We start from the raw sequence: 16,237 nt of genomic DNA on the forward strand, positions 1-16,237 counted from the left end.
TTGAAAACGCACCGCCTGGGTCGCCCTGTTGACACACCACACCGTAGTCAAACGCTGCTGTTACCGAAAGCAAGCCCCACCATTTTCAAGCCTGCGTCTGTGGAACCCGCACGCTCGGGTCTGGAATCTGATCTGTCGCCATCGGAGCGTAGTCCTCGCCCAAATGGACAGCACCAGTGAAGGGCCGGGAAAGGCAGACAGTCAGCCACGAGGCTGCACTTCCCCGCGACCTACTGGATCACCATGGTGAACTCTGAAATAAAAGAAAGATGGCGCTGCTATCGACCAGACCAAGGGTCAGAGACCTTAGTCATGGCAAATGTTAGGGGCTTTTGATCCACAAAAGTCGTAAATGGACAGCCCTCTAGGAGAAAACAAAAATGCTGCTCTGCCAAGTACAGGTCGAGAAGCTCACGGTCGAAAGTGCTCACTATTCATTTTCAGCTCACAAATGCCATATTTCTCACAGAGTGATGCATCAGATCTGATGTCAGACTGGAGCAAGTCCCTGCCCTAAAAAGCTTCAGAAAGTATGTGGGTAGCTGTCAACATACTGAGAAATAAACACGTTTTCTTCCTCACCAACCAAAGAAGCAGGGTCATGCAATACACTGGTTGCAAAAACATTGAAGGGAAAAGCGTACCTTTATATATGTGTGTGTGTATGTATGTCTATTTTTAACAAAGCATTGTATTGCTCTGTTACTATAAACAAGCAAATTAATTGGAAATCATTAAAAGTCCACAGTGAACAGTTCTTTTGTTAAGGCTTCTCAACCAGCTTTGAACTATTGATTACAGCTCAGCATTCAACACCATAATCCCCTCAGCACTAATTAAAAAGCTTCAGTGCTGTACTTGTGCTCGTAGGGACAAAGCTGACGGCTAAAATAGGCTCCCAAACAGCGTTGGCCAACTGCTCATGCACCATGCAATCCGACACATCCACGGTGAGAGCGACCGGCGTGTCTGGGAGGGGTTACGCCAGCAGTGTTGCATTGCACAATGTCTGCTTAGGATCTGAGAGCACCTTGGACCTTTCCAATGTCCAGTCCATGAAACGCTCGGCCGCTCTGCCCTTAAGAGCCTCGCAAGAGCTGAGCCGCTTCGGGGATTAAAGTTCACCATACCCAAAAACTCCTTCAGGGCCTTAATGGTGTCTGGCCAAGGGAAGCACTTGCTTTATGGCCTCAACTTTAGCAGACAGGAGTACTGCCCCTGCTGCATTGATATGGTGTCTGAGGAAATTGACCACGGACAGTCCAAACTGGTACTTTGCCGGGTTGACGATAAGACCATGCTGACTAAGGCGTTCAAAAAGAGTTCTCAAGTGTTAGAGATGTTCACCCCCAGAAGAGCTGGCTACCAAAATGCCATCTCGGTTAACAAATAGGAATGGCAAATCCCTGAGAACATTGTCCATGAGATGCTGAAAGGTCTGGGCCGCACTCTTCAGCCCAAATGGCATTCAAAGGTACTCAAACAAATCAAATGGTGTAATAATGCTGGTTGCAGGAATGTCACTCAGGTGGACCTGGTTATAACCATGAACGAGGTCCACCTTTGAGAAGAAAACTTTCCCTTCCAGTCGGGCAGTCCAATCCAGTCCTGGATGTGCGGGATTGGGTATTGGTCAGGGGTTGTGACGTTGTTGAGGTGGCAGTAATTGCCACATGGACATGGCTTTCACATGACATGGAGAGGGGAAGCCCATGGACTGCTGGACCGCATGACGATGCCCAGGTGCTCCATGCCGTCAAACTCAGCTTTGGCGACAGCTACCCTCTCTGGATTGTGGTGCCTAGGTGCCAGTGGTGAGGATGTGGTGCACTACCCTGTATTTAGCAGTGGAGGAGGAGAACGTGTACTCAGTCAGGTCCGGGAACTCAGCAAGGAGGTGGAGGAAATCATCAGAGGTGAAAAGGATGCTGGGCAACTTCGAAGTGTCGGTGGGGCTGAGTGTGTTGGAGAGGGAGTAGAAAGTCTCTGCATTGATGAGGCACTGGTTCTGGATGAAAATGAGGAGGTTGTTGGCACAGAGGAAGTTGGCACCCAGCTGGGGTGTAGACATCGCTGCTAACACAAAATTCCAGCATAACACAAAATTCGGCAGTAGGAAAGCAAATGCTATGTTGGCATTCATTTCAAGAGGAATAGTGTATAAGAGTAAGGAGGTGTTGATGAGGCTCCATGGGACACTGGTGAGACCCCATTTGGAATACTGTGTGCAGTTTTGGGCCCCCTATCTTAGAAAGGATGTTGGAGAGAGTTCAGAGAAGATTCACAAGGATGATTCCTGGAATCCAGGGACTAACACATGAGGAGTGTTTGTCGGCACTTGGATTGTGTTCATCAGAGTAGTGGTCACCAATCTTTTTAAGCCCAAAATTCCCTATCTTGGTCTTAGTGAAAGGTGAGATCGACTAGTTACATGCATGCGCACCGGGACAGAAAAGACCAGAAGTAAAACCCCACAACCCGGAAGTAGAAATAATGTATAAACACCAGGGATACCCGTCCTTTTTTTGCACCACAGACCTGTTTAATATTGACTATATTCTTGCGGACCGGCTGACGGGTGGGGGGGGGGGGGGGGGGTGTTAAACACGACCGGAATACACCGATACAGGTTCCTTATGTCCAGTCTATTCCACAATTTTATTGTGGCTCTTGGCACTTAGTTTCTGTCCCGCTTGCTCATGTATTTTCTGCTGAAAAATCTCAACAAGTTTGTCTTTAAGTGCGAGGTGCTTGGACTCAGGGTACCGAAGCCATTTTGAGGGCTTCATTGCCTCGGACAACCTCCCGGCCCGAACTGCAGCCTCCGCCCGCCTGCCGCCAGACGCCTTGGCCAGGTGTGGCTGGGGAGAGAGGACAAGGTCAGGGCCGGAGGGGTCCCCGGGCCAGGGCTGCGGCGGTCGCAGTCCGGACAGAGCGACCGAGTGACTGAGCTGTGTGACAGACCCGCCACCCCCCCACCCCGTAGGATCTATCGGCCGACAAAAGTTTGTTTCAGTAGATCGCAGCGCGGTAGCTGCTCTGCTACTTACGAAACCTTGAGACTGAATTAGGTCGTCTGCGAATATTTTAGCACCGGGTTCCCCACGAACATTCGGTGTGCTAAACAGGTTTAGAGGTGGTGCCCATCTGTCCGTGCTCTGGGCCCGTAGCAAAGACACTGCCCACCGGCCGGCCGAGTACTGGCGCGAGGGTATCACTGCGTTTAGGCGACTGATGACTTCGCATGGGTTCAAGTTCAACAGTGGGCATGACAGGGAGTATGGAAAAGTGCAGCTGACTCATATTGTTTCCTCGCAGCCCGGTGGATGGGGACCACTGAATTACACTGTGTAGTGTGGGAGAGCTACACGCATGCGCACTGGGCAGAAAGAACGGAACTAAAACCCCACAACCCGGAAACAATCCCTCAACAGTATTTGTGTTTTTTTTCGTTTTTTTTTCAGGATCTACTGGGAAAGTCTCAAAGATCAACCAGTCGATTGCGATCGATGGGTTGGCGACCACTACATTAGAGTATAGAAGAATGAGAGGGGATCTCATAGAAACATTTCAAATGTTGAAAGGGTTGGACAGAGTAGACTTGGAAAGGCTGTTGCCCTTGGTGGATGAGTCCAGGACAAGAGGTCACAGTCTTAGAATTAGAGGGTATCCATTTAAAACAGAGATGAGGAGAAATTTTTTTAGCCAGAGGGTCATAGATTTATGGAATTCATTGCCACAAACAACTGTGGCCCAATCACTGAGGATTTTTAAGGAGGAGATTGACAGGTATCTAATTAGTCAGGGTATGAAGGGATATGGGGGAAAAAGCCAGAAATTGGAACTAGATGGGAGAATAATTTATTTCATGGTGAAGTGGTGGAGCAGACTCGATGGGCTGAATGGCCTACTTCTGATCCTTTGTCTTGTGATCTTGTGACTTCTACCCTCTAAAGCACAATGCCATCTCACACTTACCAACAGGCTGCAAATAGCCTCGAGAGACGGTCCATATTCCCCAGTTCATATGTCCAATTTCGACGTGAGCAGGATGCTTACCTGAGCGTCTGTGTCGCTGAGGAAATGGAGCTCAGAAACAGAGTCTATCTGCCGACACCCATAGCAGTTAATGGGCACTGGCTGTTCTGTTTCCCAACTCCCTGAACTTGCAGGGTGCGTGGCATTCCTTAGCTCTTGTCCGAAACCACATGTTTTAGAAACAGGATAGGAGACTATTGTTGAGCCATTGCGAATGTCTCATGTTCAGGTGGTAGCAAGACCGTGAATACGTCTGGCTCCATAGTCGCACAGGCCCTCTTGGTGTCAGAAAACACCTCGTTAGTCTCTCTCACGAGAGCCCAGAGGTTTTTGAGGGGAGAGCCACCCAGAGCCCGTTGGACCTCGCCTGTTAGTTGTTGCAGGAAAAGCTCTCTGAAGATGAAACACAGCCGATGTCCAAGGAGGGACAACATGTGGTCCATAAACTTCAACAGCTTGGAATCACCTAAGCCGGGCAGTGAGAGGAGCCGACAGGCGCACTCAGACTCAGGAAGTTTAAAGGTCTCCAGAAGGAGTTGCTTAAGAGTCTCGTACCTGCTGACGTCTGGTGAATGCTGCAGGACACTCATCACTCTGGTCATCGGAGAGTTACCTAACGCTGCAACGTCGTCGTAATGTTTTGTGTCGTCTTGAGAGACTCCCTGCACTGTAAACTGGGTCTTTGCCTGAGCGAACCCGATGACAGCATGTTCCTGCCAGAATTCAGGAACCTTGAGAGCAACAGCATTTGCGATCGTGATTGTAAAATGAGTAAAATCACTCCGGAATCATCCGGAGGAGCATCGGGGTCACCAATGTGATAAGAAAAACCCACCCCCAAAAAACATAATAATGTACAACATAACATGTAACATACACAGCAAACTTAACTCTTAAGAGTCTGGGTAAATTCTGCCTGATGAAATTAAGGAGCCTCTACAATATCATATTAACGTTAAGTTTTGTAATATGTTGGTATATATCTATTTCCATCTCTGCAACTATGAAGCTGTAAATGCAACAATTTCCAGCTAAACAAATTCATGCATATAAACATTTTCTCTTTCAATATTTTTATTTTCTAATTAATTAATTTTCTACATAGAAGAATACAGAGTACAATAACATAAGTAAACAAAAATGATTAAATATTATCAAACACATTATATTTGGATCACATTTGGAATCGCATTAGCCTGTATTCATGTAAGTTAAATTAAATCGTAATATTGAAATGCGGTAATTTTATTATACAAAAAAAATCTACTCCCACTAGCACGACCAAAGCTGTTTGGTAAAGAAAGAAAAAAGGAAAAAAAACCCTTATCATACAGTGAAATACGTTATTAGCCAACATCTGTACTTTAAGAGCAAATCAAAGATTTGTTAAAAAGCATTTTAACAACAAAAAGATTATCTTAATTCTATATATGATGGTGTAAACCATACTAAACAAATAAACCTGAGATTAAATTGAGATTTGCAAGGAAGTATTCTACAGATATGTCAAGACCAGGATTGCAAGGGACAAAAATGGTCAGAATGGTAACTTATATGTGGAGGCAAAAGGGATGGGGAGATCTTAAGTGGATTTTTTGCATCTGTATTTGCTTGAGGTATGGATACAGAGTCTTCAGGATGGGTGCGATACTGATTACAGAGGAGGAGATCTCCAGGGCCTGACAAGATATTCACTCGGACCCTGTGGGAGGCAAGTGCAGGAATTGCAGGGACCCTAGCAGAGATATTTAAATCATCCTTAGTGACAGGCGCGGTGCCGGAAGATTCAAGGATAGTTAATGTTACTCCGCTGTTTAAGAAAGGCTCTAAAAATTAACCAGGAAGTTATAGACCAATAAGCCCTATATCAGTATGGGAAAATTATTGGAAGGTATCCTAAGGGACTGGATATATGAGTATTTGGATAGACGGACTGACTAAGGATAGTCTGCATGGCTTTGCATGGTAGATCCTGTCTAAACAATCTTTTAGAGCTTTTCGAGGAAGTTACCTGGAAAGTAGATGAAGGCAAGGCAGTGGATGTTGCTTACATGGACTTTAACAAGGCATTTGACAAGGTTCTGTATGGGAGGTTGATCAGGAAGGTTCAGTCACTTGGCATTCAGGATGAGGTCGTAAATTGGCTTTCGGCAGAAGCCAGAGAGTGGTCGTAGATGGTTGCCTCGGACTGGAGGCCTGTGACTAGTGGAGTGCCGCAGGGATTGGTGCTGGGTCTGTTGTTGTTATCAACAACCTGGATGATAATGTGGCTAATAGGATCAGAAATTTGCAGATGACACCAGTATTGGGGGTGTAGTGGACACCGAGGAAGATTACCAGAGCTTGCAGTGAGATCTGAACCAGCTGGAAAAATGGTAGATGGAATTTAATGCAGACAAGTGCGAGGTTTTGCTCTTCGGTAGGACCGGTTAGGGTAGATCTTACACAGTGAATAGTAGGGCACTGAGGAATGTGGTAACACAAGGAGATCTAGAAATACAGGTCAAAAATTCATTGAAAATGATGGCACAGTAAATACGTTCATAAAGAAAGTTTTTGACACATTGGCCTTCATAAATCAAAGTACTGAGTACAGGAGATGGGATGTTGTGTTGAAGTTGTATAAGACACTGGTGAGGCCTAACTTAGAGTATTGTGTGTAGTTTTGGTCACTTACCTACAGGAACGATGTAAATAAATTTGAAAGAGTACAGGGAAAACTTACAAAGATCTTGCTGGGTCTGGAGGACCCGAGTTATAAGGAACGATTGACTAGGTTAGGACTTTATTCCTTTGGAGTGTAGAAGACAGAGGAAATTTGATGGAGGTATACAAAATAATGAGGGGTATAGATAGGGCAAGTGCACTGAGGGTGGGACTACAAAAGAGTACAGTCGACATTTCGGGCCGAAACGTCAACCCTACTCTTTTCCTAGATGCTGCCTGGCCTGCTGAGTTCCTCCAGCATTTTGTGTTTGGATTTCTAGCATCTGCAGATTTTCTCTTGTTTATATTTTATTACTTGGTTTAACATCACAAAATAAATTCTTATTTTTTCAATGTCTTATCACTGGAAACAGAACTAGCTTTTCTACAGATAAGCACAGAAATATTCAAAATATTAGAAAATTGGAAACAGATTTTATCCCACTATGTCAAATCTGGATATTCCAGCAATTTAAAAGGTTACATTTCTTTTCTATTTATTGTTGTAATTAATGTATACACCTACCTGACCATTGCTTACAAATTGCACGTCAACTGTGACAGACCTTAAAATATCAGTAAATGTGTAGTCCATATTTCTACCATGGTAAATCTTTCCTCTTGAGTCTTGTGCGACAATACTGGTGCAATATCTGTGATCAATGACATGAGTTACACATCAGTTCAAAGACACATCTGCTGGTATTGTCCAAAAATTGGGTTTGCAGCTTCACTTATTGTCTGGATCCCCCCCTGTATATTGGTGGAATCCTGGAGAGTGATTACAAGACATCAGTTCATCACATCAGGTCACGGCTGACATGCAATTGAAGCTGCTCCCCCAGAACTCTGAACTTTGACATGCTTTGACAGAAGACAAGGATGAGAATTACCTCGTAACCTGTCAGAGCTATTGAAGAATTTAAGTTGCTTTTGTTTCTGATAGTCAGAGACATTCAAAATCTACCAAACTATTAATTAATAACAGCAAAACAGTGCACTAAAAACACAAAAGAAATCCACAAGTCATTGCAAACAGAACTTCCTTACTTTGCAGGCCAAGCTCAAGACAGGCTAGGAGGTGAGGGCAGTATACTGTTACTCAGTAGATGAGACTCCAAGCCAGAGACACAAAGCCAGGTATAAGCTTGGAGAAGGATGTATCTCCAGGGAATCCAACTAAAATTAGGGTTCACCACTGGACTCCAGGTGGAAGCAATTGACGGAGCTTAGTGACTGATGTGGCAATATCTGTTGCTCAGTAAGCCCAGGGTAGTTTCAGGATTTACTTCACTGTGAATGGCCGTAGTCTGGTGGTTCATTTTGGAACTCTGGTCAGAGCCAGCAAGATTCGCCTCAGTCACCAAGGTTATACCTTAACCCCTCCACTGGGAGGCATGAACTGAAGGAGATATTAGGATGACTAGTCAGAAGCCAGTCCAAAGAGGCCGGTTTAATAAAAAGATCTTAAAGGAGGTGAGGACGCTGAAATGTCTGGGTAGAATATGCAACTAATGCTGGGGTTGGAGAGAATATTGCACACCAGGAGTCCAATAGAGTGTCTATTTTACTCACTGTCTCAGATCCCATTTTGCTTTGGGAGCTCAGAACTACATTTCTGTAAGCTTGCCAATAAAAGGATGAGGAAAGTAAGTAATAGTTGCTTATTATTTGATTCAGTATCACTGCTATTAATCCATTTACTGTATATGAAATAGGTTAATGCTGGTGTTAACATAATACCATTTGGAGATTATGTCAGCCTAGAACTCATAATACACCGTTCTTAAATATTACATTGTTGTGTATATTCTCACAGGCCATTATTTTTACCTTACATGTTATAGTTTACCTTTTTATATGATGTCAACAAAAACAAACAGTGACCTGAAATAACTTGTGTCTCAATGAATATTGGTACAAATGGTGATCTGCTTGGATTGCAGTATTTAACTATATGACCATCCTCATAAAATAAAATTAAGCAGCTAATACCTCAAGGAGCACATACCCAGAAGCTTCATAGGCAAGATTGATAAGAAGTCCTTCTCCAAGTTTTACACCAAGGAATTTACAGATTCCTTCGATTTCTCCTCGATAGGGCTGTGGCAATAAATACTTCAGTATGGGTGCTAGCCGGTTAATAACATTAATTACCCATTTTGGAACAACAGAGCTGTAAGTTAAAAGTACATTTGATTTGAGCATATTTTCATTATTTTTACTAAAACAGCTAAGAAATAAGTGTAACAAATGAATAATCACATGAATGAAACAGAACAGCTTTCTCATGTTTCAGCGTTCTCTAGGCTGCCAATAGTAATCACAATGAAATGTTGCCCATGTTCATAGTAAAGTTTTCTCTTTGCTCTGGTCTAACATTAGGAAAGATTCACAGCATTAATGGTGATGATTCTACTTGCGGTGTTAAGTGTTTAACATATTTAATTTGTCTATGTTCTCCCAAATTCTCCTCAAAACAACATAAAATATGGACTAAAGTAATATCTATGTGCTAATTGTCTAATAAAGACAAATGTAAAGTACATGTTAGCATAAGTGTCCTAGAGTGAAGCAAGAGATTTTAAAAAAGTATGAATAAACTGGTCTTCAAAAGTAGATTAGTGGTGACAGCCAATAAAAAGTGAAAATGCAATTATGAAATTTAAATACGGGCACTGAATATAAAAGCAAGTGGATGATAATGAATCTGTGTAAAGGTTGAAGACACTCTTGAGACATTGTGCAATTTTAGACATTATATAATGGCAAAGACAATGAAATCCAGTTTTATAGATTTACTAATCATATCCAAAAATTCAAAAGTATTATAGTGAGAGACTTGAAAACTGTCGCTATAATCACAAGAATAGCTAGATTCTTTAGTAAGCCCTGGGTGTGTTCAATGTGACTAAAATAACTGAGTGCAAATAGTGAATGGTTATTTCTCCTGGCTGGCAAATTGATAATTCAGCATGAGACACAAGGGGGTGATGGTGCTGGAATTTGGAAGGAACTCACTTGAAATTTCAACTGTCCATTTCCCAATGTTGATGCTATCTGACCCACTGAGTTCCTCTAGTGCAGTCACAAGTGATGATTAGAGCTAATTAAGACAAATTAGCATTTTTCAAGGCAAAATAACACCAAATTTAAATAAGAACAGGTTAACTGAAACAGCAATATTGTACCTTTATATCTTCTTTCCAACATAAAATCAAACGAGTAAAACTGAGGCTGACCTTGAATCAACTATCTTACAGAAGAATTCAATTCAATGTAGATAAATTATTCCATTTCTAATCCTAAACTTATGCTCCCATACAATCAATTCACTAATTAATGCAAATAAGAGTTCACTGTTTACCTTCTCACTTTTTCATAATTTTAATTACAATTATCATTGCTTCAGCAATCATTAGACTGCAAAAATCTACTGGAGGCAGGGTCAGGCAACGTTTGTGGAGGAAATGGATAGTAAGCATTTGTGGATGAGATCCTTCATCACCTTCTGCAGCAATTTGATACGCTCTAGATTCCAGCATCTCTGCAGTCGCCTGTTTCAGCAAAAGAAAGGTGCATGCTTCTGATAAACTCTCACAATGCTCCACTGGCCAATACTATCGGGCTGTGACCTGTAGCACATTCAGCAGAAAGGTAGCTCCCCACACAAGCACCCTGTGTTCCTGTTCTGCCCCTGTACTTGCTGGTACAGGCTGGTCCCTTCTTTTTGTTCTGTTTCCCTTATTACTTCATACAGCACAGAAACAGATGTTTTCATGCCAACCATTTATACTAGTCCAATTTTCCAGCACCTCACCTGTAGCCATATGAGCCTTGACAATTCAATAGTCATCTGGGATCGAGGAGGTCACCTGAATTCTTGAGGCTTAAAAGAGCACTGCCATGTACTCTGCCTTCATTGTCCCCTTGAGCAGAGTGTACCAGATTCCAAGCACCTTCTGCGTGAAAAAAATTCTTTTTCCAATCTTCTCTAAATCTATAACCCCTCATCTTAAACTCGAGCCCTCTTGTTTTATACACCTCTGCTATGGGGAACACTTTCTGACCATCCACTGTGTAAGACCATAAGGCATGGAAGCAAATTAAGCCATTCAGCCCATCCAGTCCTCTTCAGCATTCGATCATGGTTGAATTATTATCCCTCTCAACACCATTCTTCTGCCTTCTCTCTGTAGCCTTTGATGCCCTAACTAAAGGACCTATCAAACTCCACTTCAAATATATTCAATGACAGCCTCCACAGTTGTCTGTAGCAATGAATTCCACAGACTCCTCCATCATTTTTCTAAACTCTAGCGAGTACAGGCCCTGAGCCACCAAAGACTCCCATGTTTCATTCCGAGAATCATTCTGCTGAATCTCCTTTGGACTGTCTCCAATGCAGGCACATCTCTTCTTAGATAAGAGGGTAAAAACTGCTCACAATACTCACTATGGTCTGACTATTGTTTTAAAAAGCCTCAGCATCACATCCTTGCTTTTATAAAGGCCTGAACAGATTAGATATGGCAAAGTTATTTCCCATTTACTTATTGAAATGTGTTAGGGAATTCTAGGACAAGAGGGGATGACTTCAGGATTGAAGGACGTCCATTTAGAACTGAGATGCAGAGAAATTACTTTAGTCAGAGGGTGGTAAATCTGTGGAATTTGTTGTCATGAGTGGCTGTGGAGGCCAAGTCACTAGGTGTATTTAAGGCAGAGATAGATAGGTTCTTGATTAGCCAGGGCATCAAAGGGTATGAGGAGAAGGCAGGGGAGTGGGGACGACTGGAAGAATTGGATCAGCCCTTAATTGAATGGTGGAGCAGACTCGATGGGCTGAATGGCCTACTTTTGCTCCTATGTCTTATGGTCTTATATTCTAGCCCTCCTGAAATGAATGCTAAGATTGCACCTGTTAAATGTGCTGGAATCCACCCTCATACTTCTGGTAAACTCCAGGGACCCAGTCCTCAGGCTCCAGTGAAACTATTTCCCACACTCCCTTTAAACTTGAGGAAAATTTAAATTCTGCTCTGTAATATCTTAAAGTGCAGCGTTAAAATTATGTTGGGGTGTTTAACAAGAACATGCACATTAGCCCACAGAATGCTGGGTTAATGGAGTTTTAACAATGTTAAACATACCCTCTCTGCTCCAGAAACGAGGTATCGGGATTATCTTTCTAACCACCGATGCTGCTGCCTTCCAGAGATCCTTGGACTTCGTCCCTTACTACTTAACATTTAAGTTGCTGTCATTCATTGCCACTGCCCTAATTTCCCTCCAAAGTGCATCACCTCATCATTTCTCAACATATTTTACCAGCCGTTGCAAAGAGGGGCAAGGGGGAGGGAAAGAAAACGGGCCCTGCCTTTGCCAGTGGTCGTGCTAGGCTTACCCACCTGACGATTTGTTGCGTGTAATTCCTCAGCTGGGCAGCGTCGTATTTCCGGAGCACCGGTTCCCAGCGCTGGCTGGGCGTCACGTCCAGGCTCACGTTAAAACGCGGGGCTGGCGAATTGCCCCTCGCTGCAGCCAACAAGCCCAACAGTAGTAACAGCAACTGCACGGACACATGCATCTCGCATGCAGTCGTTGGAGCGAAGAAGAGCGGTGGAAACTTAAATAGGGAACAGCTACTCAGTGCCCACAACAGGAAGTCCAGCCTCCTCCTGATAAACTCAGAAATAACTGAACCATCACCCCGGAGCAAGAACTTTGCAACTTTTTCATGTGTTACCCCAGCAGATCATCGCCAGAGTGCACTCTGCTAACGAGCTCCCTCTCTGGTAAATTCCCCTCGACAGGCTTCCTTGGCCCATTTAGATCTGCACGGTATACAAACACCCTGGAAGGTAGGGGAATGAGATGTTTTACAACTAGACCAGAGCTGGGAGTGTATGTGTTCAGTTTATTTGATGACTCCAAAATTACATAAGAAACAGGAACTGAAAGCCATGGAGCTCACGAAACCAGTTCTGTTATTCTGTAAATTCACAGCTGGTACAGTCTCAACCTCAGAAACACAATACTCCTCTCCCCAGTCTCTTTGACTCCCTTATAGTTCAAATATAGTCAGAGATCCTGCAGCACAGATCTCTGGGAGAGAGAATTCCAAAGATTTATGATCCTCTGGGAGAAGACATTACACACATACATTGAAAAGGTATTAATTTCTGTTTTACTCTCTGTACATCAGTAAGATTTCATTCCAATATCAATTGGTTGTAAACATATGCACAGAGGATGGGGCTCACTAAGTACTTCTGCCTTCTTGCTTCCCTGTCTACCATGGATTAATGGTGCAAAAATGAGCATTATTTACTATCCAAGGTGGCCCACTTGTGCAGCTGCTAGCACTGTTGCTGCACAGCTTCAGTGACTAGTGTTTGATCCTGACCTTTGGTGTTCTCTGTGTTGTGATTTCAGTACCTCTACGTGGCTGTGTGGGTCTGTTCCAGGTGTTCTGATTTGATGCTACATCACAGAGACATGCAGGTTGGTAGGCTAACTCATCACTGCAGTGTACCCTGAGGATTTCCAGTGGCACTATCTTCACAAGTTCTGATGAAGGGTCTCTGCCTAAAACATCGATTGTTTCTTCCCATCCATGGATACTGCCTGGTCTGCCGAGTTCCTCCAGTATTTTGTGATTGTTGCTCAAGATTTCCACCATCTGCAGAATTCCTCATGTTTATCTCTACCACCTTGTTTCTGGCTGTTCAGTGAGAAAGTTTGTGTGAGTGATGCCAGGAGGTGGTCGAAGCACTTACAAACACCACATGAATTGAATGGCCTTCCTCTGTCTAGCATAACTGAATGTAGAGTGAACATTCAGGGAGATGCAGCAGGCAATTTCTTCATGTTCACCATGGGTCAATGGGGAGAATGGCAGTGCACAGACACAAGTCATTCCACAGCTGATGATTCCCAACCCAGAGCCTCTGACTTTATTGCCACAAGTTCAAATTCAGATTCATGTACATCTTAACATTCAGTGAAATGCATCGTGCTTGTTTACAATTCAAGGATACACAGGGACAGGCTACAGTGTTGCCATGCATTTCACAAGTTGCTGACATTCTGAAAAGCTTAATAATTACAATCATGCTCACGAAGTTCAGAGGATCTAATTGAATATTGTACAGACTGAGCAAAACCATTTAACTATACTGTGTAGGTGCTGTATTCTCTAACGAGTGGAGCAACTTCTAGAAATAGTTTTACCTATCTCTCCTGTCTACTACAGGTAAATGGCTCTTCATTAAAAAGCACATATTTTACCAACAAAGGTGCAACAGCTGCACACTGCAGCAATGTGAGTTTGCTCCTGACCTCAGCTTCTATCTCAGTGGAGAGCGAATGTTCTCTCTGTGGCTGTGTGGATCTCCTCAGCATGCTTCAGTTTCCAATTCACTTCAAAGGTGACGAAGTGTTTTGAGAAGTTGGTAATGAAACATATCAACACCCGCCTGAGTAGCGACTTGGATCCACTCCAACTTGCCTCCCGGCACACAGGTCCACAGCAAATGCCATTATCTCATGGGCTCTTCACTCAATCTTGGAGCATCTGCACAGCAAAGATGCATACATCAGGATGCTTTTTTTTTTATCAACTATGGCTTGGCATTATGATCCCATCAAAACTTATCAATAAGCTTCAAGACTTTGGTTTGCCTCAATGCCTCCTTGTGCAATTGGATCCTTGATTTCCTCACTTGCAGACCCCAGTCAGTTCAGATTGGCAACAGCATCTCCTCCACAATCTCCATCGGCACAGGTGCACCACAGGGCTGTGTACTTAGCCCCCTGTTCTACTTGCTTTACACTTATCACTGTGTGGTAAAGTATAGCTCCAAAGCCATCTTCAAGTTTGCTGAGACTCCACAGATGTTGGCCAAATCAAATGTGGTGATGAGTCAACATATAGGAGGGAGATTGAAAATCTGGCTGAGTGGTGCCACAACATCAACCGCTTACCCAATGTCAGCAAGACCAAGGAACTGATTCTTGATTTCAGGAGGAGAAAACCAGAGGTTCATGAGCCAGTCCACATCGGGATCACAAGTAGCGCAGGTCAGCAACTTTAAATTCCTCGCCATTATATTTCAGAGGACTTGACCTGAACTCAGCATGTAAGGGCCATTATGAAGAAAACATGGCATCTCCTCTACTTCCTTTAGAGAAGCTTCAGACTGATATATAAAACTTTGACAAACTTTGAAAGACGTATGATGTAGAGTATATTACAGGCTACATCACAGCCTGCTATGAAAACACCAATGCCCTTGAACAGAAACACCTGTAAAAAGTGATGGATAGAACCCAGTCCATCACTGGTAAAGCTCTCCCCGCCACTGAGCACATCTACATGGAGCACTGTACCAGGAAAGTAACATCCATCATCACAGAATCCCAGAACCAGGTCACGCTTTCTTCTCACTGCTGCCATCAGGAGGAAGGTAAAGGAGCCTGAGGACTCACACCACCAGGTTCAGAAACAGTAATTACCCCTCAGACATCAGGCTCTTGAAACAAAGGGGTAACTTCACTCAACTTCACTCAACTCCACTTACCCCATCACAGAAATGGTCCCGCAACCTATGCACTCACTTTCAAGGGCTCTTCATCTCATGTTCTTATTATTTATTGTTTATTTCTTTCTTTTAATTATTACTTCTTTTTTTGTACTTGCACATTTTGTTGTCTGTTATACACTGGTTGTTTACATTGATCGATGTGTCATCTCCAGATGACACTGGACGTAATGTCCACTGTGTGGGAGAGTGGTCCAGTTCTACCCTTAATCTTTCCCAGTACCTAATTTTGATTATTTAGTCCCTCACCAGGACTGCTAGTCCAGGTGTGAAACATTAAACCTCCTTGTTTGAGGAGACCTATATTTGTCTCAGCTGCTTGTCCTAAGCACTCCTTCTGAGATTGGGCTTGAGATCCAAGTGTGAGAGCAAGGGACAACACATGAACAATATAGCTGGTGAATTTTTGGTTGTGCATTGTGATATGCAAGGAGGAAACTGATGACTTTCTGATTCAGTGTGAGTATGGTGTATTCTGCTGACATTGCTCGCAGTGCCTTCTTTAGACTAACTTCCTGCCAGCCCATTTGTAGCTGAGTGGTACAGTGCAGGTGTAATATATCTCATTCCACTCATCTTTGGGAATTGCTGGAACTGTTTCCGCAACAAACCATGAACCACTGTCACTAAGTGTCTTTGAGAAGAGGCTTCCCAAAACATCAACAGTGTGTGAAACTATAGTGGAGCAGACCCCATCTCTGCATTCATGCTGCTGTTTGTTAATGGAACACGCTTCCATGAATTGAAGATGGACCCCAGTGGCTGATGATCAATAATGACAGTAAACTCTCTCCCAAACAGGTAATGGTTTATATGTTTTACACCCCAAACCAGATCCAAGGCCTCTGTCAATCTGAACAAAATATTTCTCTGCAATGATATGGGGA

General features: G+C 43.4%; 1 protein-coding gene across 5 annotated transcripts in view; it reads right to left on the reverse strand.

Annotated features, from left to right (window-relative positions):
* LOC132404514 (N-acylethanolamine-hydrolyzing acid amidase-like) overlaps positions 1–12,612 on the reverse strand; it is a 32,781-nt gene extending 20,169 nt beyond the window's left edge. The window contains exons 1-3 of one of the 5 annotated variants that reach the window (XM_059988669.1): positions 12,156–12,610; positions 8,756–8,920; positions 7,271–7,397 (exon numbers count right to left, since the gene is read on the reverse strand). In XM_059988669.1, coding sequence (XP_059844652.1) covers positions 7,271–7,397; positions 8,756–8,920; positions 12,156–12,334 — 471 coding nt within the window. In that variant the 5' untranslated portion in view covers positions 12,335–12,610. Of the gene's footprint in view, positions 1–7,270; positions 7,398–8,755; positions 8,921–12,155 lie in introns of all 5 variants that reach the window. The other 4 variants (XM_059988668.1, XM_059988666.1, XM_059988665.1 and 1 more) reach the window with 4 other exon arrangements.
* Positions 12,613–16,237: the final 3,625 nt, after the last annotated feature.

The sequence above is a fragment of the Hypanus sabinus genome, chromosome 14, assembly GCF_030144855.1.
Source record: "Hypanus sabinus isolate sHypSab1 chromosome 14, sHypSab1.hap1, whole genome shotgun sequence".
Classification (NCBI taxonomy): domain Eukaryota; kingdom Metazoa; phylum Chordata; class Chondrichthyes; order Myliobatiformes; family Dasyatidae; genus Hypanus; species Hypanus sabinus.